The sequence below is a fragment of the Salmo salar genome, chromosome ssa20 (assembly GCF_905237065.1).
Source record: "Salmo salar chromosome ssa20, Ssal_v3.1, whole genome shotgun sequence".
Taxonomy (NCBI): Eukaryota; Metazoa; Chordata; class Actinopteri; order Salmoniformes; family Salmonidae; genus Salmo; species Salmo salar.
The window spans coordinates 17,449,355-17,476,161 of NC_059461.1; the positions used below are offsets into that span (position 1 = coordinate 17,449,355).

The following is a 26,807-nucleotide window of genomic DNA, read 5'->3' on the forward strand; positions in this document are numbered from 1 at the left end:
TGACAGTCATCGTGATAACTGACTTTTTCAGATGGGTCACACTTGGTAATATCAGCATAATGTTCAACGACATCTATCTGTAAAATTGTAACTGTGTAAAAAAAAAATGGTATTATTATTTGTGATAAAATACAAGTGAACATGTTTTTCGTTTTTAATTGTTCATATAGTTTTATTATCAGCAATATCATAAATAATATGTTCTTAAAATAGCCTACATGCAATATAATACACACTTTTTACTCTGTAGGTAGCAAAACCTTTTATAATTACATACATTAATAACAAGTTCAGAATGAAATAGATGCAATACCAGTACTATGTTATAATAGATTATAAAAACTGAAGGTGAACATTTATATTATACACAAAATTACAATATTTCATGAAGGAAAGATCAATACAATTTTCCTCATGAATGTCAACACTGTGTTCAATGTCGAATTATCAGATCATTGAGCTCAAGGAAGCATACAAATATAATTCTGCGTGAAGGATGGGAGCAGAGATCCTTGGTCGTCACTAGTTAACACAGCCACAAAGTCATCATTATGGCTAAACCCCCGGCCATTTCAACAATGTATCTATCTTCTTACAAACAATCTAACCCTAACCGTAACCCTAATCGTAACCACACTGCTAACCAACCCTACGCCTAACTATAACCTTAAATTAAGACCAAAAAGCTAATTTATGTAGACAATTTATGTAGACTTTGTGGCTGTGAATCTGACTTTGTGGCTGTATTGTCTAGTGGAAACCGAGATCCTGGGAGAAAGGCCGACTCGTGACGTCATGATTATCTGTCAAGTGAAGGTCACGAGGGCATCGAAAGTTGAGGTGAGACTGAAGTAAAGAAGAGGTTGTTATTTCATTTGTTTTTTGATGAAGGTATATCATTGGCGCCGCCATGTAAGTGTCATATAATAACGTAGCTAGCTAGCTATAAGTATTGAACAAAAATGTATGGTTGGTTATATACAACTAACTGTCTTCCTGTTATTTTTTTGTTGTTGAGAGCTTGAGTCCATGTCCGGAGCTTGATAGCTAGCTCCGCTAACCCACATTTGATTTGTTTTGGCAGTGAAGATAGCGAACGTTAGCTAGCTAGGTTAGTTAGCCTCTGTGGCCTGGTTGGCTTTAGCTATCCAACATCATACTAGAGAACGAATGTCAATTTAAAAAGAGTTATCTAACAGAATCCTTGTAATATCCTGCTTAATGTACTTCATGAGAATAGTAGATAACTAAATTTGGCATAATTTCTATTACAACGAAGACATTGGTTTTGTATAACACTATACTCATTATAATATAGTTAATAACGTTATCTCTTTAGCAACAAAAACACATGTCTAAAGATCATACAGTAAGCTTATTTAGGCCCTGGGTAATGCATTGTACAAAATACAGTACAGTATCGGCCAAGTGCTCCCTACTAAGGCCTATATCAGAGGAGTTTTATCTTCAATAGGGTGTACTAACTAAAATGAATCACAAGGTGTAACTAATTTACAGCTACAATAAACTATTAGTTAACAGAACAACATATAGCCTAGACCAGGGGTTCTCAATTTTTGGGGGGCCAGGGATCCCATTTTGTGATAGCAAATTCATCAGGGACCCCCTCATAATCATAACACAACTGGAGTGCGATAAAAATAGTCTACAAGGAGTTTTACTATGACATCTGCAGTGCATGGCTGGATGAACCAAGTCTCGGCCTGGAGAGGAAATTTTGCAGTTTTCAAGCAAACTTTCTACAATTCTACATATTTTTCCATGGGGCAGAGATTTTGGGTTGTTGCCGCTTTACCGCTAATATGCTGCAACACATTTAGCCATGAGGCAGAGAGAAAACTTTAAAGTTTTAAACCTGCATTGATGTGAAAATAAATACATGTTTTGAGTTAAGAAATGTATAAGTGGTGGAGTACTGTGCCTAACAATATCCCTGTGAGCCTCCCAGGCCCATGTTGCCCAGGGTTAAGAACATAATATTACATTGTATTACACACTTTAAACTTATTTCACAGATCCTTTGGCCAAAAGTTGTTTCATCTGTTAGTAATATTCATTATTCATGTATTTTCATTTTGAGGTCTGGCTGCGGACCCCCTGCAGGCCCCACTTTGAAAACTCTTGGCTTAGCCTAATATCAGGATTTTAAAGCTACAGTCTGGGAATATGTTTAGTTGTTTAATTCTCAAAGAATATAGGCTAACATAGCTACATTTGAGCTATAGTGTCCACCTCAATGTACATCTTTTGGAACCCTAAAACTGCATTGTTGGTTAAGGGCTTGTAAGTAAGCATTTCACTGTAAGGTCTACACCTGTTGTATTCGGCGCATGTGACAAATAAAATGTTATTTGATTTAATACAGGGCAGTTTCCCAGCCCTGTGGAGGTAGAGAAGGGGCTGCACTAACCCACAGAATACAGCCACTGTGATGCAAACACCGGGAACAATTCCGCTATATTTGATTGATCAAACAGGATGAAAACAACAAGTAACGGCTGTCACGGCTGTCAAAAGGAGCAGACCAAAGTGCAGCGTGGTTGTAGTTCCACATTTTATTAAATCCGTGAAACTTTGCAATACACAAATAACTGAAAATGACAAAACAACAAACCGTGACGCAGAGAGAAACAAACACTACTCAAAATATAATCACCCACAAAACCCAGGAAGAAAAACCCCTACTTAAATATGATCTCCAATTAGAGACAACGAGGACCAGCTGCCTCCAATTGGAGATCATCCCAAACAAGCCAACATAGAAATACAAAAACTAGAACCTAAGAACATAGAAATAGAAAACATAGAAAAACACAAAACACCCCCTGTCACGCCCTGACCTACTCTACCATAGAAAATAACATCTTCCTATGCTCAGGACGTGACCGTACCCCCCCCCCCAAGTTGCAGACTCCGAATGCAACTTAAACAAACAAAAACAAAAAGGAGGGTAGGGTGGGCAACTCCTGTTTATGGCGGCTCAAATGCAGTCCACATAACCTTAACCTCCAGCAGAGGAGGCGGCTCTGCTTGAGCGTAATCTCCGCTCCACCCGCTGATCCTTCTGCTTTATTACCACCGGACCGTGGATCGTCGTCGAAAGAACCGGGCTGCAGGCCGCCGCTGGAGGTTCTAGGTTGCAGGTCGCCGCTGGAGGCTTTGGGCTGCAGGCCACCGCTGGAGGCTCTGGGCTGCAGGCCGTCTCAGGAGGTTCCGGGCTGGGGAGCGTCGCTGGAGGAGCGTCGCTGGAGGAGCGTCGCTGGAGGAGCGTCGCTGGAGGCTCCGGACTGGGGAGCATCGCTGGAGGCTCCGGACTGGGGAGCGTCGCCGGAGGCTCTGGACTGGGGAGCGTCGCCGGGGGCTCCGGACTAGGGGCCGTTGCTGCAAGCTTCATGCCATGGATCATCAATACAGGTTCCGCTCCATGGATCATCACTGGAGGCTTCGTGCCATGGATCATCTCTACAGGCTCCCGGCCATTGATCATTCCTACAGGCTTCTTGCCATGGATTATCCCTACAGGCTCCGGACCATGGATAATCCCTACAGGCTTCTTAACATGGATTATCCCTACAGGCTCCGGGCCATGGATCATCACTGGAGGCTTTGTGCCATGGATCATCTCTACAGGCTTCGGACCATAGATTATCACTGGAGGCTTTTCTCGTGGAGCTGGAACAGGTCTCACCGGACTGGAGAGACGCACTGAGGACCAGGTGCTCAGAGCAAGCACCGGCCGTACTGGGCTATGGAGGCGCACTGGAGGGAGAGTGCGAGGAGCAGGCACAGGACGTACTGGGCTATGGAGGCGCACTGGAGGGGGAGTGCGAGAAGCAGGCACAGGACGTACTGGGCTATGGAGGCGCACTGGTGGTCTGGAGCTTATGGCTGGCACAACCCGTCCTGGCTGGATAACCTCCGTAGCCCGACAAGCGCGAGGCGTTGTGACAGGTCGCACAGGTTTGTGTTGGCGAACTGGGGTTACCGTGCGTAGAGCTGGCGCAGGATAACCTGGACCGAGAAGACGCACCGGAGACCAGGAACGCTGAGCAGGCATACTCCTTCCTGGCTCAAATACCAACTCTAGCACGGCAGCTGTGAGGAGCTTGCACCGAGCGCACCGGGCTGCTTGCTGCCTCCAATTGGAGATCATCCCAAACAAGCCAACATAGAAATACAAAAACTAGAACCTAAGAACATAGAAATAGAAAAACACAAAACACCCCCTGTCACGCCCTGACCTAAGCTACCATAGAAAATAACATCTTACTATGGTCAGGACGTGACAATGGGACATAGTTTACCGCCACATATGGTAGTCATGAGAGTCAAAATGATCCTAAAGACCTTCATGTTATTTCCCGCCTTCCTCTCTCCTTCCCCGGGCTGTTTAAGAGCCCTGATAACTGAGAGGCAGAAAAACAACATCACCAAAAGGAATCAGGAACGAGACCAAGATCCCATAGTATGGTACATGAGGATTGAAGATTCCAAAGACCACATAATTAACCACAACTACAAACTAAACCACTACACTACACCCTGTATCTAAGGGGTCTGAACTTTAAGAAAACCACAAAAACACAGCACTGGAACAGGGGACAACCAATCCAGAGAAAATCCCACATGAAGGCTGCCACTTTTCCAAGAGGGATGTTAACCCCCATTACGGTTGTATACGTTACCTATGCAGTGGAGGATCTCAGTCTTGCTCAACTTGAGGATGAAGATTTCTGCAGCCAACCCAGAGTCAGTAAAAATCAGCCACATCACCCAGCCGTTAACAGGAAGGCCAACTACAAAGTAGGAGACTTGGCAAACAGTATACAGTGCATTCGGAAAGTATTCAGACCCTTTGACTTTTTCCTCATTTTGTTACGTTACAGCCTTATTCTAAAATGGATTACATTTGTGTTTTTCCCTCATCAATCTAAACACAATTCCCCATAATGACAAAGTAAAAATAGGTTTGTAGAAATGTTTGCAAATTCTTTAAAAAAAATGTAAACATATTAAAAATATCACATTTACATAAGTATTCAGACCCTTTACTCAGTACTTTGTTGAAACACCTTTGGCAGCGAGTACAGCCTCAAGTCCTATTGGGTATGAAGCTACAAGCTTGGCACACCTGTATTTGGGGAGTTTCTCCTATTATTTTCTGCAGATCCTCTCAAGCTGTGTCAGGTTGAATGGGGAGCATCGCTGAAAAGCTATTTTCAGGTCTCTCCAGAGATGTTTGATTGGGTTCATGTCCGGGCTCAGAGACATTCAGAGACTTGTCCCGAAGCCACACCAGCGTTGTCTTGGCTGTGTGCTTAGGGTCGTTGTCCTGTTGGAAGGTGAACCTAAGCCCCAGTCTGAGGTCCTGAGTGCTCTGGAGCAGGTTTTCATCAAGGATCTCTCTGTACTTTGCTCCGTTCATCTTTCCCTCGATCCTGACTAGTCTCCCAGTCCCTGCCGCTGAAGAACATCCCCCCCAGCATGATGCTGCCAGCACCATGCTTCACCGTAGGGATGGTGCCAGGTTTCTTCCAGACGTGACTTGGCATTCAGGCCAAAGAGTTCAATCTTGGTTTCATCAGACCAGAGAATCTTGTTTCGAATGGTCTGAGAGTCTTTAGGTACCTTTTGGCAAACTCCAAGTGTGCTGTCATGTGCCTTTTACTGAGGAGTGGCTTCAGTCTGGCCACTCTACCATAAAGGCCTGATTGGGGGAGTGCTGCAGAGATGGTTGTCCTTCTGGAAGATTTTCTCATCTCCGCAGAGGATCTCTGGAGCTCTGTCAGAGTGACCATCAGGTTCTTGGTCACCTCCCTGACCAAGGCCCTTCTACCCCGATTGCTCAGTTTGGCCGGGCGGCCAGCTCTAGGAAGAGTCTTGGTGGTGCCACTGTGTTCTTGAAGACCTTCATTGCTGCAGACATTTGTTGGTACCCTGCCCCAGATTTGTGCCTTGACACAATCCTGTCTCGGAGCTCTACGGACAATTCCTTCGACCTCACGGCTTGGTTTTTGCTCTGATATGCACTGTCAACTGTGGGACCTTATATAGACAGGTGTGTGCCTTTGCAAATCATGTCCAATCAATTGAATTGACCACAGGTGGACTCCAATCAAGTTGTAGTAACATCTCAAGGATGATTATTGGAAACAGGATGCGCCTGAGCTCAATTTCGAGTCTCATAGCAAAGGATCTGAATACTTATATAAATAAGATATTTCTGTTTTTGATTTTTTATAAATTTGCCTACATAAAAAAAAATGTTTTTGCTTTGTCATTATGGTGTATTGTGTGTAGATTGATGAGGGAAACAGTTTAATCAATTTTAGAATAAGGCTGTAACGTAACAAATGTTTAAAAAGTCAAGGTGTCTGAATACCCTCCGAATGCACTGTAATAGTAATTGAAGAGTAGTCCGGTTATGTTGCTGTAGGAGAGGTTAGAGACTGCAGGGTGTTAATTATCAGTGGTGTTCATCTCCTCTTTGGTTGTAGCCTGGCTCGTCTGAAAAATACACCTGGGAGTATCTGTGGGCATGAAATCAAAATAGTGGTCAGGAATTTCCAGTCTCTGAAATGTGATTTAAATCACATTATACTGTAGGTGTAAAACTCATTACAGCCGGCACACCACCCACGTTGCTTCCTACTGTGTCCCTAACTGAGTTCTCAAGGATTGCCATCAGACATTTTCATTGGATATTGACGACATGAAGCCAAGTACATTCTTAAAATATACGGATGTACTCATTGTGTACCTTCTTTTTAAATAAAATATCTGTCAAAAGTACATTAATCTTAATCTCTGAGTTGGAGTGCATTTCACAAGTCAAACAAATGCAAATGTTTTAAGACAAAATACGGTGAGGAGCCATGATACAAAATACTCTATTTTGCTCGAATGAATCATTTATTATTTGAAAATATTTGAAACTCAATCAAACCTGGGCTGATGGAATGCTCTTCTCTTTAGTAGTGATACATTGTTGTTTTTTTTCTTTCTTTTTTTTGGTTTACAATCTGTTGCATCTGACACAGTCCAAATACCTGTGTTAATTTGTGTGTTTATCTTCATGCAGCCACTGGCTCACATGTCACCACATTACACAATACTATAGGCTAATAAGTCATGGAAATACAGTATGTTAGCGTTACAGGACCAATATCCATAATTTAAGTCCGTTTCTCTAATATGATCAATCTATTAGAGTTATAAAGATTCTGCACAACAAGTGCTACTCAGATCTTGACTCTCCATTCTTGCTCTACTTTTGTTTGTCCCCATCCAGGTCTGAAGATGGGTGCTCTTTCTCAAGTCATATTTTCTCAGCAGTCAAATATAGAGCTCTTGACTATTCTTCTGAGGTGAGTTGACTACTTAGGCCTTTCCCCTCTATCTGAAGCCTGTGTGTTAGCCAATGATTTATCCGAGTTGGGCATCTCCGGCGCGGCCCACGCTTGGATTGCGTCCTACCTGACAGGTCGCTCCTACCAGGTGGCGTGGCGAGAATCTGTCTCCGCACCACGTGCTCTCACCACTGGTGTCCCCCAGGGCTCTGTTCTAGGCCCTCTCCTATTCTCGCTATACACCAAGTCACTTGGCTCTGTCATATCCTCACATGGTCTCTCCTATCATTGCTATGCAGACGACACACAATTAATCTTCTCCTTTCCCCCTTCTGATAACCAGGTGGCGAATCGCATCTCTGCATGTCTGGCAGACATATCAGTGTGGATGACGGATCACCACCTCAAGCTGAACCTCGGCAAGACGGAGCTGCTCTTCCTCCCGGGGAAGGACTGCCCGTTCCATGATCTCGCCATCACGGTTGACAACTCCCTTGTGTCCTCCTCCCAGAGTGCTAAGAACCTTGGCGTGACCCTGGACAACACCCTGTCGTTCTCCACTAACATCAAGGCGGTGACCCGATCCTGTAGGTTCATGCTCTACAACATTCGCAGAGTACGACCCTGCCTCACACAGGAAGCGGCGCAGGTCCTAATCCAGGCACTTGTCATCTCCCGTCTGGATTACTGCAACTCGCTGTTGGCTGGGCTCCCTGCCTGTGCCATTAAACCCCTACAACTCATCCAGAACGCCGCAGCCCGTCTGGTGTTCAACCTTCCCAAGTTCTCTCACGTCACCCCGCTCCTCCGCTCTCTCCACTGGCTTCCAGTTGAAGCTCGCATCCGCTACAAGACCATGGTGCTTGCCTACGGAGCTGTGAGGGGAACGGCACCTCCGTACCTTCAGGCTCTGATCAGGCCCTACACCCAAACAAGGGCACTGCGTTCATCCACCTCTGGCCTGCTCGCCTCCCTACCTCTGAGGAAGCACAGTTCCCACTCAGCCCAGTCAAAACTGTTCGCTGCTCTGGCACCCCAATGGTGGAACAAGCTCCCTCACGACGCCAGGACAGCGGAGTCAATCACCACCTTCCGGAGACACCTGAAACCCTACCTCTTTAAGGAATACCTAGGATAGGATAAAGTAATCCTTCTAACCCCCCCCTTAAAATATTTAGATGCACTATTGTAAAGTGGTTGTTCCACTGGATATCATAAGGTGAATGCACCAATTTGTAAGTCGCTCTGGATAAGAGCGTCTGCTAAATGACTTAAATGTAAATGTACATTTCTAGTAAACATAAATTAGTGTTGTATATTGTTACCAATGTTTTTTTTTATTGCTTCCATTGCAACAGGCAAACTCAATCGAGTACAGCTAAAGTATTTGAAATGATTTATTCAAGGTATTATTTTCGGCTTTGCCTCATACATATAACTGCAGCCATGCTGAAAAAAGTACTTTACTATGCTGTCTCGTATAAAATTGCTTTATTTGAACCTTGGTCTGATGTTAGATTGCATCGTTGTCTCAATCTATAGGCTTCTACTAGTCTCAAATTGACCATGAACTGGCTGGCCCTTCCGATGCCCTACCATCTGGGTAGCAGTGACCTCTACCCCCACACTGGTAACCCCCCTGAGGTCACCTACAGGAAACCATGGAGCAGAGGTATGTTGAGTTACTCTTTTTAATTACTTATCTACCCGACTACACAGCAGTTGGCCCTATTCCAAGGTTTTTCAATGTAAATGCTTCAATTATGTATGGGCCAACACAGATTTGTATGATTATGATTATCTATAGGAAGGAGTCTAAACATTTACATTATTGCATCAGCAGTGGTTAGATAAGGACTCATAGACACGTTTTTCCTATTCCTTGTTTTGACAGGGAATGTGATTTCCAACTGCAAACTGTTTGTCAGTGGATCTGTACTAGATGACTTGAGCATTAAAGGACAACCAACATCCTCTCTTGAGAAGTAAACACTTCATTTGAAAACATGTATATAGGCTACTGTACACCATTTTTATGTTTAAAGACAATCCAAATGCTTAAAGTTCACTTTACACCTGAGAAGTTACTGAAGGATTGTATGCGCTACATTTGTTCCCTGTAGCTCAGTTGGTAGAGCATGGTGTTTGCAACGCCAGGGTTGTGGGTTCGATTCCCACGGGGGGCCAGCACAGAAAAAAAAATGTATGAAATGTATGCATTCACTACTGTAAGTCGCTCTGGATAAGAGCGTCTGCTAAATGACTAAAATGTAAATGTAAATTTGACAGGGTTTTCTCATCGTGATGTAATTTTTCAGGCAGAGTGTTAGTCTGACCCAGGTGAGAGTGGATCTTCTGGAGGTGATATCGAGCTCCAACCCTAACTCGCAGCTTGATTTAGATAGAGATGAAGCAGCGTGGCTCCTGAGAGAGGCTAGGAAGGACAAGGGACACTTTGTCTGTAATGAATCCTTTAGCAAGAGCACAGGAGAGAAAATGAGGCCAAGTCATCAGCATGATGGTCAGTTCATAACGTAATGCTTCAATGTAAATATTCCTACACTGTGTATCAGACAATGTTATTTTCCTGTTATTGGATGAATAACGATGAAGAGGAAAATCCCTTGAATTATTTTGAATTACATATCCAGAGATATCCTTTCCTAGGTATGTGCTATAAGCAGTGTCTATGTCAGTGGAGGTAAGTTAAAAGAAACAAGTCGCAAAATAACTATGTGAACATGTACTGATATAACCAAACCTGTATTGTCCTCTCAGATCTTGTCATGCCAGAGGAGGTTCTGTTTGCTGATCACTTGCCACAGTTCAGGAAACATCTGCCCTCCATGAAAGCCAAGTTATCCAGACTGAGGAACCTGCCTGTGTCAGATCCTCTTCTCAGCTCCACTGGAGGCACCCTGTCAGAGGAAGCTATATTCAGGTAGGCAACAGTATTGGGGTCATTTCAGTGAACTCAGTAAGGGAATTGGAATTAAATTAATGAATCATCCTCATAGAAAACCATGGACAATTTTCAATTCATTAAGGATATTTTCATTCATGGTGGTAATATACAGTTGTCTTTGTTGTGTAGTATTACTTAATGATCTGTTTTTGTTTTGTAAACTATTTAATGTCAATTGGGCTTTCAGGCACTGTGCGGCCTATGAGGTACCCCTTGATGCAGAGACGGAAAGCTCCGAAACCTGTTCAAACACTGACGAGGACTTTAGCAAAGAGTTGTTGTTGAATGAAGAGGTCATTTATTTGTATTATTATTATTTCAATGTTTTATTAACAACAAATGTAACAAAATATAGTCATACTTTGTATCACAGTATACAAAACAAAGACAATCTTTATACACAGGGTATACACATTTAAAGCTACAATATGTAACTTTTCTGGCGACCCAACTAAATTCACACAGAAATATGAGTTATAGGTCTAAAGAAGCGGTAGATCTGTTGTGTGTGCTATTTTTATGCTTCCCGTTCTTAAGTTTCATTTTTGCGTCTTTTCCATAACCAAAAATATTGTAGTTTCAGCTGTTTGAAGCTGGTGTGCAAAGCTGAAAGTAAAATATGTTTCACAGTGGTTTAGATGGTATAATGATACTCTACACTATGACTGCTCGTTTTGTCACATAAACTGAAATTAAGCGAACTATTAGAATTTTAGCAACCAGGAAATGGTGGAGCGATTTCTGCGTAGTGCATCTTTAAACAAAAATACATAAGGCTTCACAGGCATTTAGGGTTCGCTTTGCGTTACCATTTTTTAAATTTATTCATGCAGCATTTTAAAGTAATTTTCTTGGCTTTTCTTTAGCACTTGCATTTATGTATAAAACATTTACCATACATAAAAGAGATTCATTATGTATACTTTGTTCTGATCCAAATCCTGATGATGAAATCAAAGTAATGCATCCTTACCGTCAAGCTGAACCCCAGCACCAGTTGATCTAATAAAGAAAGGCTCAAGGTTTGTCCCAAAAAAATCTTAGTACAAATACAATCATAGAGAATGAAGAGATGATCATACAGGACACTGAGGAGGAAGATTATATAACAAATCTGTTTAGCAAATAGTTACCAGATTGTATAAATGATTCAATGTTATTCCTTTCTTATAGTCTCTGATGTTACCTGTTGAAATGGACACCTGCACACCCAAGAGGGAAGATTGCCTCCCTTTTTCAAATATTCCTAAACTATTGAATGTTGTGCCCGAATTGATGGAGGAGCGAACTTCTTGCCTGGATATGCTCACTAAAGGTGGGGGGTAACTATATCTAGGAACAGCATTTACCGTGTAGAATGACTGTGATTGAGGCTAATTGCAAAGTCCTGTGTCATCTGTTTATTTAACCTTGAGCCAGTTAAGTCATTGAGAAGAAATATTCCTTACCAATAACAACCTGTTTTATATGTTCTTTCTTTCTTTCAGCAACTCCCTCAGATGCACTGGAGTCAGTGGACATATCCCAGTTTGAAGTGCCAAGGCTGCCAGTCAATGACTCTCACTGTGAGATTAATGAAATCCTGCTGGATCTCAAGTCATCAGGTACAAAACTATCACTTTACTGTAGATCTTACTTTACTGTAGATCTCACTTTACTGTAGATCTTATTTTACTGTAGATCTCACTTTACTGTAGATCTTACTTTACTGTAGATCTCACTTTACTGTAGATCTTATTTTACTGTAGATCTCACTTTACTGTAGATCTTACTTTACTGTAGATCTCACTTTACTGTAGATCTCACTTTACTGTAGATCTCACTTTACTGTAGATCTTATTTTACTGTAGATCTCACTTTACTGTAGATCTTACTTTACTGTAGATCTCACTTTACTGTAGATCTTACTTTACTGTAGATCTCACTTTACTGTAGATCTCACTTTACTGTAGATCTTATTTTACTGTAGATCTCACTTTACTGTAGATCTTACTTTACTGTAGATCTCACTTTACTGTAGATCTCACTTTACTGTATATTCTCATTATGTGTCAAGAGTCAATAAATCAACAGAATGGCTACATACAATGTATTATCGACATATGGTATAACCAAATCAATGTGTGAATTATTAGAATTTCCACCCCCCTCCTATCAGATCACTTGGTGTTGCCTACTCAGATGGAGATGGACCTACCCCTCACCCCCTCTCCCAAGCCCAACCTGACCCAGCTCTGTCTGGCCTCCTCCCAACTCCCAGCTGAGCAGATCTCTCCACTCTACAGATAGTAAGTCACCTCTTGACCTATCACCAGTGTGAGGGTAAGACTAGAGAGATAATACCATGTATTTTTCATAGCTGGGGTACATTCCTTGGCGTGTTCTACCACTGCAGATGTGGCTGCTTATATCAGGATACAGGATATAGCAACCTGCAATGTTGTTCTGAGATTCCATTACTAAGTGTGCTGCACCATATACACAGTACATCATGTCTCTATATATGGCTCTGTAAGCGTGCCACTAAGTGATGCAGCGTGCCACTAAGTGATGCAGCGTGCCACTAAGGGATGCAGCGTGCCACTAAGTGATGCAGCGTGCCACTAAGTGATGCAGCGTGCCACTAAGTGATGCAGTGTGCCACTAAGTGATGCAGCGTGCCACTAAGTGATGCAGCGTGCCACTAAGTGATGCAGCGTGCCACTAAGTGATGCAGCGTGCCACTAAGTGATGCAGGGTCTCATGGGGCCGGTGATTGTCTTGTAGTTATTTTGTGTCTGAGAAAGATCAGGAGGAGATGGAACAGGCACTTTGGAGGGCAGAGAAGCACCTTGACTTGGTAGTGGGCTTTCTTTTGGCAGGTAAGAGCATAGTACTGTAGTTAGATGAGGTGTGTGACATAACAAGACGTATCACAAATTACAATATCCACTGTTACCAGTTCACCGTTACCTAAGTTCCCTCTGTCACACTTCCTTTGCCTGCATTCATGCTGCATTTTGCACATTGCGTTGTTAGCAGCATTGCATTACTAAAAATACATATTCTTCTCTTTGCTAAATGCTAACAGAGCCTCAGAAGTCAGAATCCGTTGTGCAGCTCCAGCCTTTGACCGAAGTCTTATTAGGGATTGGTCGGGACAACTCTGTGAGACTCGATGAAGGAATGGAACTATCACTCCTGGGAACAAACTCACCAGGACTGACAGGGATGTATGGGAATGGTTCCTCTGACTTCACTGAGAGTATGATGATCTCAGACCAACCCCACCTTATGGAGACATTGAGCAGTATGATAGAGGACTTCACACTACTATCACCCTGTCAGATGGACAGTAAGTTTGACTGATCTATAAAACTATTGTCCCACTGCAGTATTGCTAGCTACCTGTCTAGGTAACTTAGTAAATTCTTTCAAAGCGTGAAACTTATTGAGGATATTGTGTTATCTTGTTTTACAGATATATTGAGTGAATCTGTAGATCACTCTGGTAAGTTTAATATCAGGCCGATATATGAATCAGTTTATTACCATATAATATAATAAGCACTTTGCTGCCGCTATCTTCCGCAGTGCCTCAAAAAAACATTGAAAGTGTGTATAATATGGCTGCAGCAAAGTTCTGGATCTCGCTCCTCTATCTGTCCCTAGAGTTGTCAGGCCCACCAAGTGAGATCAAAGGCAGGTCTATCCTGAAGAATGCAACGCCCATGGTTGTGCTATATCATCAGGAGAGAGAGAGAGCTGGGAACACAGTCGTTTCAGCACCAGCTGTTTCCACTTCCCAGGAGAGAGAGAGAACCGGGAATGTGGCCCTCACAGCCCAAGCATCTACTTCTTCCCAAGAGAAAGAGAGATCTGGGACTGTGGTCTTTTCAACGCAGGCTGTTTCAACTTCTCGTGAGATAGAGAGAGCTGGGAGTATGGCCATCTCAGCAGCACAGGCTACCACCACTACTTACCTGGAGAAGTTAAACCATGCCGTTAGACCTCAGAAGAAGGAGGGTTTACCTGACCAGACAGCTAATGTATCCAAGCTCCCAACCCCCAGACCCAGTGTGAGAGACCGTCACATGAGTCTCCCAGTGGCTAAACCTCAGAAGGACTTAGACCCTCTGTCCACTTTCATGATGTTAAGGGCCCAACAGAGAACCTACGTCTCGGTGTCGCCTCAGAACTATACAAGCACCCCAGGTAGAGTATGAAGTAGATACGATATGATATTTTACTGTCCATGTTCATGGCAATTCACCATGACAAGCAGTATTCACAGCAACATGGGTTTGTGAGATTATTTTAGGCCCTCTAAGCATTTAACTTATTTAATAAGTAAGTGAGTGATTTTCAGTGGCACAGGTGGAACAGCAGACACCACAGCCACCTACGACAGAAATGAGGCCTGCCTATGCAGTCACAGGAAATGACATCAGAGCCCCTGAGGCAATCATTCAGCCTGTCCCTGAGGACAGACATAACAGCAAAGTCATACACATCCAAGCCACAGGTACAGTGCAGTACTGTGGTACACATTGAACTAAATAATAATACTATGTTCACCTATATTAATAGTTAAATACTGTTACTAAACATGTATATAGCTACAGTATATTGATAATCAAATGCAGACGATGCTGTGAAAACTGATTCCATCGTCCCCTAACCATGAGCAGGTTGGCATTCATTGTGATGACTCATGTACTGGAGGCAGCTCTGCAGGGTAGTCACTAGCTGGCACAGCCACAATGTCCTAAAATATATTTTTAAACCTAACCTTAACCACACTGTTAACCTTATCCCTAACACTAACCTTAAATTAAGACCATTTCATGAATTATTATGATATATAGTCAATTTGGACTTTGCAGCTGGCCAATTTAGAGGATATTACTCAGCTCTGCCTCCAGGACAAGATTCATCCCAATAAACATCAAGCTGCTAACCATGACACACGTCCAATTCTGAGCACAGTTACAGCTGCCTCCCCTCCCTCTGTGCTCCTGCAGAGAGTCAGTTCTGGGCGTACAGAGAGCTGCAGGCGTTTGCTCTGCCCTGCCTGTCCAGAGCCAGGGAGCTGGGGCTGACTAACACAGCCTGTGGAGACTTCAGCATCCTGTACCCGGACCACACACGCTTCCTACTGAAACAGCAGGAGAAGGAGCTCAGCATTCGACAAGGCCAGGGTGAGACACACACACATTTACCAAACACAACCAGTCAGGCACCCATCATGCTTGGACACTGGTGTATATATATATGTGTTGGCTTATTCTGGCGTGTTCTTCCTTGACTTTCCATTTGTTTAGTAGATTTCTGATCTGATAAACCGTGTTTAAACCACGATTGAAAGGATTAAAGTAATACAAATTAAGGTAATAATATACTGCACCCTAGTAATTGAATCTGAACGTCTCATTTTATGGCCTGACATATAGAAGAAGTTGTTTGATGTTGTGTTGCAGACCCAGAGGCTTTGTTTAACTATGTGGCACTGATACATGTCCTTGTGACAGTGAAGGACCTGCTCTTCAAGTGTGACCTCAGCACTGCAGTGGGTCAGTATACAGGAGTTGAAAATGTCAACTTCAGCACACTGCTATTCAACAATGCTTTTAATTGATCGCAAACCACGGTTTTGTCCTCTATATATCTGGAACTTCCCTCTTTTTGGTCCTGTAACAAGAGTACCTATCCAAGGCCACAGAGGCCTGCGCGGGGCAGAGTCTGGACAAGCTAGTGAGAAAGCTGGAGATTGTTCTGTATCTCAGTCAGAAAAAACAAGAGCCCAATCCTAAGATACTGGAACTGCAGGAACAGCTGACCACATGGGTGCAGAGCAAGAGCAATGGGGTCCAAAACTCCAAAGTGAGTTTTCTTTCCTATCAAAATGCATATGGATATGAAAAGTAAACGTTGCAATTCATTCAACATGACAGCTAAAAGGCACAATAGGATCTACAGTATGTGAACTTCACCACAAACCAGACTACGTTGTGAAAGTCATCACAATTGATGACTGTAGTAATTCAGAGGTAAATACATTTTATATTGTAGGTTCTGGTGATAATAACAATGGACTTGGACTGTGCCAGAGCAATGCTTATTAAAGCCCTAAGCCAAGTCACAGGTAAGGAAACTTTCTCGCTTCTCTCAGACTTGATCTAATATTGTCAGGTTTGTATTACTCAGTGATGCCAATTCAAGCAGACATGGCCTGTTGCGGTGCATTTATCTTACACTTGCTCACGGTTTTTATTTAATAGTCTTATGCAAGATTACTTTAGTAATCAGCCCTACCCTATCTGAGTGTGTGTGTCTGTCCCAGGTGAGGCTGTAGCTGCAGTGTGTCCTGAGGAGAGTCGAAGTAAGCTGGAGGGTTCGAAAGTGCTAGATAGGTGAGTATCTGCCAAAACTTTATTTACACATACTTCTTTTGTTTATTGGAACTCCTATTGAGAAATTATACTGTCATGCCTTCTCCCTTCTCCCAGCCTGCAGCATAGTTGCTGTGTGGTGGTGTGTAGTCAGCACATGGAAGCCGACTTCCCCTGGGACTGTTTCTCCCTGGTGGTGGAGTACAGCAACACGGAACACTCGCCCTGGGCTGCTGTCTGCACAGAGAGGAACATCACACACATCACCTTCCAGACCAGGATACCTAATTCCTCTGGTTTGTATTGAACTCGGCAGGAAGATGATTCTTTTAAATGGTGTTAATTGCTTCTTGGCCATTTCTCATGAAATTCTGAAATGATCGATCAATTGTGATAATCAAATGTATTTATAGAGCCCTTTTTACAACAGAAGTGCTTATACAGAAACCGAGCTTTAAACCCAAGAGAGTAAGCAATGCAGATGTACAGGTACTATAATAATCAATTCTCCTTTCACCAATTTCCATGTGTGTGTGCTTGTGTGTCTGTGTTTGTATTAATCCACCAGTGAGTGACCCTGAGTCTTGGTCCCTGGAGCAGAGTGTCCCCTTCGTGTTGTTTGTGACCGAGGGTCTGCTCAGCTGTCCTCTGTTGCTTCAGATACTGGAGTCAACGTGGGTCTTCTTTCGACTGAATTATTTCAAGTCACTTCTGAAATCTGTTGACTTTATTGTCCTTATTATTTGGAGTAGGTTTGAGGATGTGTCTCTTTGTTGCAGGTGTAATATGACTGTATTGGAGAGGAGCCACTCTCAGTCCTTACAGATGCTTGGAGGGACTCATCACTATGCTGTGATTACAGTCGACGAAAGCACTGCAGTCATCATTCAAGTAGGTCCTCCTCACCAGTCCCAGTGAAGAGAGGGCCTTTCTCTGTCTTTCTTTAGAAGGATCTTATCCATTGTTTAGTTCCCAATAAATGTTCTTCAGAAGAATGTCTCTCCACCAAAATGTACTGTATGCCCACTCCCCTCCCTATCCTATTATTACATTGTTGAATACCACATTTCCCCAGTTGTTAACACTTTTCTATTCTGTTTCTGTCTCATATCTAGAAGAACTGTAGGTTAAGACATTATTCTCAAACTGTGCATATGTGTTCTTTGCTCTGGTCTCCCCCATCACCAGGAGCAGGAGGAGCTGTGTCAGGAGCGGGCCTGTGAGAGTCTAGTGATTCGACTGACTGCTCTGTCTCTGCAGTACAGCTGCTGCTGGCTCATCCTTCACTGCCAGCAGGACTCTGGGTTAGTACTCACCACCAACGCGCACACATTTCCCACAGATTACATTTTTGAATTGTCTTTGTGGTCGTCTCTGTGGGTGTAGGTTGACCAGCGAGGGCTTCAACAACCTGGTGTTGGTCTACTCCTCTCTGGTGCTGTTTGGCCTTAAGACTGAGGACCTGGATGTCAAGGTAAAATACATTTCAGCTCTCATCAAAATCAACCATGCATGCCTGATACAACATTTCTATGAATGCTTTTAAAAAAACTTTTTGCTGACTTATTTCTCTCAATACCAGGTGCTGATTGTATCAGAAGTGGTGGACATTGCCAAATGGATCTGCCAGATAGCCTTCCATACACTGCTGTCCAGTGACAGAGATCCTCTCAGCTACCTGGACAGAGAATGGCTTTCTGTGATTTCCTCAGAGGTGACTAGTAACTACTGTAGTCTTACCAAACTGCCTTTTTATCTCTCAGTAGCATGTGGTATTTTCATCCTTTCCACTGCTATTATCATCATTTGGTTCAGGTTATTAATCAACCTACCGGGGTGTTTCCAAACACTACAGGAACAAGATCATCCACATGTGTTGAATCTGTTTTTACTGATACTGTAGAACTTTGTTCTAAAGCTGTATCCGTACCCATTGGATGCAGTGATCACAAAATAGTGTCTATATCAGGGAAGTCGAAGTTCCGAAAGCTGGGCCTAAAATAGTGTATAAGAGATCATACAAAAGATTTAGCTGTGTCTCTTATGTGGATGATGTTAACAAATAGTTAACTATCTAGAGCATCCAAACACTGCACTTGATGAGTTTATGAAATTGCTTCTTTCAATTATTGATAAACATGCACCTGTTAAGAAACTGACTGTTAGAACTGTGAGTGCTCCATGGATTGATGAGGATATGGGAAAAACGGTATGGTTGAAAGAGATGGGGCAAAAGGAGTGGCTAATACGTCTGGCTGCACATCTGACTTACTGCAAATTGAGAAATTGTGTGACTAAACTCAACAAAAGAAGAAGAAACTGTATTATGAAGCCAAGATGAATTGTATAAAAAACTTGAAATTAAATTATGGGCAGAAAGACAAATTCAACTCCATCTTTCATCGAATCAGATGGCTTATTCATCACAAAACCATTTGATGTTGCCAATTATTTTAATGATTACTTCATTGGCAAAGTGGGCAAACTTAGGCAGGAAATGCCAACAACGAACAGTAAGCCATCATACTCATGCATAAAAATACAAATAATGAAAGAAAAGCATTGCAAGTTAGAATTTTGGTGGATTCTTTTTTATCAATCAATCAATGATGACAAACCTCCTGGCATTGACAACTTTGATGGAAAGCTACTGAGGATGGTAGCTGACTCTATAGCCACTCCTATCTGTCATATCTTTAATCTGAGCCTAGAGGAAAGTCTTTGTCCTCAGGCCTGGAGGGAAGCCAAAGTCATTCCGCTACCCAAGAGTGGTAAAGCGGCCTTTACTAGTTCTAACAGTAGACCTATCAGCTTGCTGCCAGCTCTTAGCAAACTGTTGGAAAAATTTGTGTTTGACCAAATACAATGCTATTTCTCTGTAAACAAATTAACAGACTGTCAGCATGCTTATAGAGAAGGGCACTCAACATGTACTGCACTGACACAAATGTCTGATGATTGGTTGAAAGAAATTGATAATAAGAAGATTGTGGGAGCTGTATTGTTAGATTTCATTACAGCCTTTGATATTATTGACCATTAACTGTTGTTGAGAAAACGTATGTGCTATGGCTTTTCAACCTCAGCTCTGTATCCACGATATGGCAATCTATCTAATAGAACTCAGAGGGTTTTCTTTAATGGAAGCTTCTATAATGTCAAACATGTAAAGTGTGGTGTGTCGCAGGGCAGCTCTCTAGGCCCTCTACTTGTTTATATTTTTACCAATGACCTGCCACTGGCATTAAACAAAGCATGTGTGTCCATCTCTGCTGATGATTCAACCATATACACATCAGCAACCACAGCTAATGAAGACACTGAAACCCTTAACAGAGTTGCAGTCTGTTTTGGAATGGGTGGCCAGTAATAAACTGGTCCTGAACATCTCTAAAAATAAGAGCATTGTATTTGGTACAAATCATTCCCTAAGTTCTAGTCCTCAGCTGAATCTGATAATGAAGGGTGCGACCCAGAAAAAGTTGAGGAGACTAAATTACTTTGTGTTACCTTAGATTGTAAACTGTCATGGTCAAAACATATAGATTCAATGGTTGTGAAGATGGGGAGAGGTCTGTCCGTAATAAAGAGAAACTCTGCTTTTATAACACCGCACTTCAAAAAGCAAGTCTTGCAGGCTCTAGTTTTGTCTTATCTTGAATGTTGGCCTGTCGTGTGATTGAGTGCTGCAAGGAAGACCTAGTTAAGCTGCAGCTGGCCCAGAACAGAGCGGCACGTCTTGCTCTTCATTTTAATCAGAGGGCTAGTATAAATACTATTCATGCCAGTCTCTCTTGGCTAAGAGTTGAGTAGAGACTGACTGCATCACTTCTTCTTTTTTATGAGAGACATTAAATTCCAAATTGTTTGCATAGTCAACTTAAACTCATCTCTGACACACACTTACTCCACCAGACATGCCACCAGGGGTCTTTTCACAGTCCCCAAATCCAGAACAAATGCAAGAAAGCATACAGTATTATATAGAGCCATTATTGCATAGAACTCCCTTCCATCTCATATTGCTCAAATGAACAGCAAACCTGTTTTAAAAAAACAGATAAAGCAACACCACACAACACCTCTCCACTATTTGACCTAGATAGTTTGTGTGTATGTATTGATATGTAGGCTACGTGTGCCATTTTAAAATTGATGTAGTTCTGTCCTTGAGCTGTTCTTGTCTATTAATGTTCTGTATTATGTCATGTTTCATTTTTGTGTGGACCCCAGGAAGAGTAGATGTTGCTTTCGCAACAGCTAATGGGGGATCTTAATGAAATACCAAATGAATGTAGTTAATTTCAGAGTGCTGAATAATAGTGCCGATGTCATCATTTAGTTAATTAATGACGGAAGCATACAGTTTAAACAGAGAGAATTAGTTGTCCCAGTGGACGGTCTGTGTGTGCGTGCGTGTGTGTGTGCGAATGTGTTTGTATGTGTATTTGCTCTTGTGTATTTGGATGTACAGTACCAGTCAAACGTTTGGACACACCTACTCATTCAAGGGTTTTTCTTTATTTTTACTATTTTCTACATTGTAGAATAATAGTGAAGACATCAACACTATGAAATAACACATATGGAATCATGTAGTAACCAAAACAGTGTTAAACAAATCAAAATATATTTTATATTTGAAATTCTTCAAATAGCCACCCTTTGCCTTGATGACAGCTTTGCATACTCCTGGCATTCTCTCAACCAGCTCCATGAGGTAGTCACCTGGAATGCATTTAAATTAACAGGTGTGCCTTTGTGGAATTTCTTTCCTTCTTAATGCATTTGAGCCAATCAGTTGTGTTGTGACAAGGTAGAAAATAGTAAAAATAAAGAAAAACCCTTGAATGAGTAGGTGTGTCCACTTTTGACTGGTACTGTGTGTGTGTGTGTGTGTGTGTGTGTGTGTGTGTGTGTGTGTGTGTGTGTGTGTGTGTGTGTGTGTGTGTGTGTGTGTGTGTGCGTGCATGTTTGTTTATTTGGTCTCACCGGCTGCTCTTCCCTTATGTCTTCCCCCCAGGAGGAGAGGTGCCTCTTAGGTTTCCCCTGTGTGAACCCTTTGGTGGCCCAGCTGATGTTGAGTAGGGGCCCCTCTCTCCACTGGCTCCTGGGGGCCTCCCTCTCCCAGCTGCAGGAGCTGCTCCCTGAGGTCCCTCACAAAGTCGTCAAGGTGACCTGGCCAGCCATGTCCTCTCACGAGTTTCCTAGTCTTGTCATACACCTTGCCTTCATTGGGAAGAAAATATGGGGTTGTATCTTACTTTTTTGTATATTACAATGTAGATGTATGCCTTTTCCATATGCTATGGAACATCTGCATCCTCATCATTACGAACTTTGTCTTCAGTTATGTTTTATCAGCCAAACTTTGTGATGGTGCTATATTGATAATACAAAGTTTAAATAATTACCTTCCTTCTTATTTCAGCTCTTCAGTGACACCACGTCTCTGTACAAGCTGACTGCGGCTGCCTCCTCCACAGAGTCTCACACTGACTTCACTCATCAGAAAGACCACAATAGCCCCACTGAGCCTTGGGCCACAAGCAGAGACAATCAATACACACACACCGACCCTCATACAAGCCGTGACCCACACGCTGACTGCAACCGTCACACACACCGCGACCCAGAACCATTCAACTCCAACTGCTTCCTCGCTAGCTCCCCCAGTGCTGAGAGTGTAGTGGGGAGCTTCTATGAAGAAAGCTCTGTCATGACCAAGGAAGACGGTGCAGACTTCCAGGTGGACTTGAGTCCCTCCTTTGGCTCCCAGCAGGCCCCTTTTCAGCACACCTGGAGCCACAACCCATGGGAGGTTGAGGAGAGCGATGAGCTGAAGTTTGTAGGCTGGAATAGAGGAAGAGGAGGAGAGGAGTGGACGGGCAGCGCACCCCTACACCAGGAGTCCTGTGGCTCCCCCAGAAACTACGCCCCAGAAAATAAATTTCCGACGGGCCTCTCATCCTCATTCAGCTACAGCACCAACACACAGAGACCAGCGTACTCCGACAACCAGATGTACTCGTTCTCTACAGTAGGGTACACTGACCGGCTGCACTACCCTGATGTCAGCCACTACCCCAGCCTGGCCTCGTCTAGAGGAGCTCTGTCATGGGGGGGCAGAAGCAGTGGCAGCCCCTACAGCACTGCCCAGGGGAGGGAAGACATGAGTGTGTCACCTGACTACGGGACCAGTTACAGAACGGGGATGGAGAGGAAGAGGAGAGCAGAAGGCCCAGAGATGGCTGGCACAGGTAAAGACTGAGAGTAACATGTTTAGAGTGCTGAGAAATCAAGTTTGCATTTAAATAGGTTTTTAGAAAACTCCTTTAGTGGTTTGGAAAAGTTCCAATATAGCCTGAAGTGTGAAAAGAACATAATTATTTATGTAAATGTGAGCAATTACGAGATTATTTTGTCCTGTTTTCATGTATTTTACTCTTCTTATTTCCCCCCAGTTTTAACGCCATTGAAGAGGGGAAAGCTCAGTTATGAGAAGGTGCCAGGCCGAAGTGATGGACAGACAAGACTAAGGTTTTTCTAAAATGTCTCATATTTATAAAGGGCAAAATAGTAAGATTGACCTGAAAAATGAACAGAAAACTCTTAAAACTTACAAGGATAGAATCCTGTCAGTCCCTTGCCCTGTCTACAACTGGTGATATTCAGTATGTAAGAAATACAGGTACAGTGCCTTCCAGAAAGTATTCATACCCCTTGACTTATTCCACATTTTGTTGTGTTACAGCCTGAATTCAAAATGGATTACTTTTATTTTGTTTGTCACCCATCTACACACCATACCCCATAATAACAAAATCTTAGTAGAAATCTTGGGAAATGTATTGAAAATGAAATACAGAAATATCTTATTTACATAAGTATTCACACCCCTGAGTCAGTACTTTGTAGAAGCATCTTTGGCAGCGATTACAGCTGAGTCTTTCTGGGTAAGTCTCTAAGGGCTTTCCACACCTGGATTGTGCAACATTTGCCTTTTTTTCCCCCAAAATTCTTCCAGATCTGTCAAATTGGTTGTTGATCATTGCTAGACAACCATTTTCAGGTCTTGCCATAGATTTAAATCAGAAGTGTAACTTGGCCACTCAAGAACATTCACTTTCTTCTTGGTAAGCAACTCCAGTTTATATTTGACCTTATGTTTTAGGTTATTGTGTTGCTGAAAGGTGAATTCATCTCTCAGTGTCTGGTGGAAAGCAGACTGAACCAGGTTTTCCTCTAGGATTTTGCCTGTACTTTGCTCCATTCAGTTTCTTTTTTATTCTGAAAAACTCCCCAGTCCTTAACGATTACAAGCATACCCATAACATGATGCAGCCACCACTATGCTTGAAAATATTGAGAGTGCTACTCAGTAATGTGTTGTATTGGATTTGCCCCAAACATAATACTTTGTATTTAGGACAAAAAGTGAAATGCTTTGCCACATTTTTTTGCAGTATTACTTTAATCACTTGTTGCCAACAGGTTGCATATTTTTGAATATTTGTATTCTGTACAGGCTTCCTTCTTTTCACTCTGTCAATTAGGTTAGTATTGTATAGTAACTACAATGTTGTTGAGCCATCCTCAGTTTTCTCCTATCATAGCCATTAAACTGTAACTGTTTTTGGCCTCATGGTGAAATCCCTGAGCGGTTTCCTTCCTCTCCGGCAGCTGTGTTAGGAAAGACGCCTGTATATGTGTAGTGACTAGGTGGAGTGACTAGGGATATTCAATGTCTTGCTTTATTTTATTTGTTTTACCCATCTAACAATAGGTGCCCTGGTCTTTGTGAATCTGTGGTTGAAATTCACTACTCGACTGAAGAACCTTAAAGATAAATTGTATGTGTTGGGTACAGAGATGAGGTAGTCATTCAAAAATCATGTTAAACGCTATTATTGCACACAGAGTGAGTCCATACAACTTATTTAGGCTTGCCACAACAAAGGGGTTGAACACTTCTTGACTCAAGACATTTCAGCTTTTCATTTTAAATGTTTAATTCCACTTTGACATTATGGTGTATTGTGTGTAGGCCAGTGACACAAAATCTCAATTTAATCCATTTAAAATTCCGGCTGTAACATAACAACATTTCTAAAAAGTCAAGGGGTATGACTACTTTCTGAAGGCTCTGTAATATACCATAGGTTCTTGAGTGTTTTATAGGACACTATTAAATGTTCAACTGTTGTTAGGAAAATAATCATACATTTTTGTGTAAGTTGTTTTTTTAATAAAAATGTTGTGAATCTTTTTATAAGAAGGATGCGTGTAGACAGTTTTGTGTAATTTTGACTTTTACAAATTCATATAAAAATATGACGTTAAAGATACTTTTTAAATAAAAGCAATCTGAAATGTTGTCCTCTATCTTTCTTTGCTTTTGCCAGAACATGTTAAGCATTGTATCAGGACCATGAACAAGACTGGATTAATATTTATGAACTCAAATGAATGTATGTCAGTAATTTCCATCAATTCAAATGTTCACTTAGTGCATATCTAAACATCTTCTGTCTAGTCTAATGCTTTCGTCCTGTGACCTTTCCGTAGCAGTCCACTGTCTCCGTGGTTGGTGTTTTTAGCTGTGCCGCAGTGAGAAACAGCAGGTGGACTGGACATCAGGACTGCAATAAAAGCTCCGTTCACAAGCATAGCCACTGTATTTACCGACAATAAGGGACTAAGACTATACTGGTCCCAAATACCTCAGTTACAACTTGTAAAAATGCTTTATGTAGTCAGACACTGCATTTCCACTGCAATGTGAATAGTTGCTGAGAGAAACATTTTGCAGGGTTCGAGAGAATTCCAAAAGGAATACTATGTATATTCTGTTTGGGAGATGTGTGTGAAATAACCATTGGTTAAATAAAACGTGCTTTGTATTTGTTTTTGCTGGGGATTCAGGTTTATATGGATTGTCCCTGCACTGAAAATAAGGATACTTTTTACTCTATAATTGACCTGCAATTTAGTCCTTGCCATTCCGACTTGATACATGAATAATTTTGCACTCTAAAATTAGTCAGTTTACGTTAGATTAAATACCCAGATACATTATTATTACGAATACTACTTTTACATAGAATAATATTTCATAATCAGAACATTTTATGAAGGTTCTATTTTTCCAGCTAAAACTGATAGTCTCCCCCCCACTTAATTTCAGAGCTCAAAAGGTAGTTTTTCATTTAGCACAGAAATCCTCTTATCACTGTCTCTCAGAGTGTGGAGAGAGTGCTTATCTCCACCAGCCAGCAGACTGAAGCCTGCTCCCGCAGGAATGAGCCTCAGACAAAGAGCCCCCGAGGGCATTGATTCCTGCCAGCAGCAAACCTCTGTCCATAAGCTACACACACACACACACACACACACACACACAGACACATACACACCATAAATAACCACCAAGCTAGCCTTTCGTTTCGGTTATATGTCTCTGGCCACATTGCCTTAACAACAAGCCTAACAAAAAGACCAAAAGGGGGTGTTTTTAACGGCAAGCAAAACAAAAGCTGAGGGAGAAAATGATTAAAGAAGTCCAACACGTGGAGGCTAAATCAACATCAGTGTAATGGTCCAGTAATTGGTCCTGCCTGCCACACTTTGGCCATGGATTGAATAGGTGACATATTGTGAGAATTAACAGGCTGTTCAAATCTAACCTTCAAAGCAGAATTCTTTCCTAACCACCTCAAAGGTCAGGCTACTACTGTGATTGTTTTATAACACTATGTTCTTCTAGAGAAAGTACTTTGATTGGACAGGCTCTCGATGTGGACATCAGTTGAAAGGAGACGTTAACATTTACTTTTGTAATTGTAGTCTCTGCATAGTTGTTTCTTTAGCTACACTGATGTTTATTATTTATTCTGATGACACCACTACAGCATGGCTACCTTACTGCATTTGATGTTTATACAGTTCAGTAAGATCTACAATTGAACAAAACTTACTATTGTATTTTTTTCTCACTTCTCCATAGGAGCTTTATGTTGTTTTCTTCAGGGTCGTCAAGCCGATTGGTTCTTTACCCCCACACGCTACCCTCCGTGACAGGAAAACCAAAGCTAAAGCCGAGCT

General features: G+C 42.2%; 1 protein-coding gene across 6 annotated transcripts; it reads left to right on the forward strand.

Annotated features, from left to right (window-relative positions):
- Window positions 1–700: 700 nt before the first annotated feature.
- On the forward strand, window positions 701–25,609 carry shoc1 (shortage in chiasmata 1). 6 transcript variants are annotated; one of them, XM_045703005.1, is made up of 30 exons: window positions 704–912; window positions 7,313–7,388; window positions 8,913–9,042; window positions 9,265–9,355; window positions 9,689–9,891; window positions 10,149–10,311; window positions 10,523–10,628; window positions 11,509–11,650; window positions 11,823–11,939; window positions 12,494–12,623; window positions 13,102–13,196; window positions 13,406–13,669; window positions 13,796–13,825; window positions 13,987–14,529; window positions 14,684–14,839; window positions 15,339–15,515; window positions 15,795–15,887; window positions 16,016–16,197; window positions 16,387–16,459; window positions 16,658–16,727; window positions 16,824–17,002; window positions 17,275–17,380; window positions 17,486–17,597; window positions 17,895–18,010; window positions 18,093–18,180; window positions 18,289–18,420; window positions 21,730–21,879; window positions 22,138–22,966; window positions 23,171–23,246; window positions 25,275–25,609. In XM_045703005.1, coding segments are annotated over exons 1-30 (4,677 nt in total). In that variant the 5' UTR covers window positions 704–910; the 3' UTR covers window positions 25,321–25,609. The 6 variants fall into 6 exon arrangements, with proteins under 6 accessions (XP_045558964.1, XP_045558961.1, XP_045558962.1 ...); XM_045703006.1 differs by having other exon boundaries at window positions 705–840; XM_045703008.1 differs by lacking the exon at window positions 14,684–14,839 and having other exon boundaries at window positions 701–912.
- The last annotated feature ends 1,198 nt before the right edge of the window (window positions 25,610–26,807 follow it).

Bases quoted from the DNA above. Each gene is read 5' to 3' on its own strand.
- shoc1 (XM_045703005.1), top strand. The intron at 13,197-13,405 runs GTAAGAGCATAG...AAATGCTAACAG, and splicing joins AGTGGGCTTTCTTTTGGCAG to AGCCTCAGAAGTCAGAATCC. The intron at 14,840-15,338 runs GTACAGTGCAGT...GTGCTCCTGCAG, and splicing joins CATACACATCCAAGCCACAG to AGAGTCAGTTCTGGGCGTAC.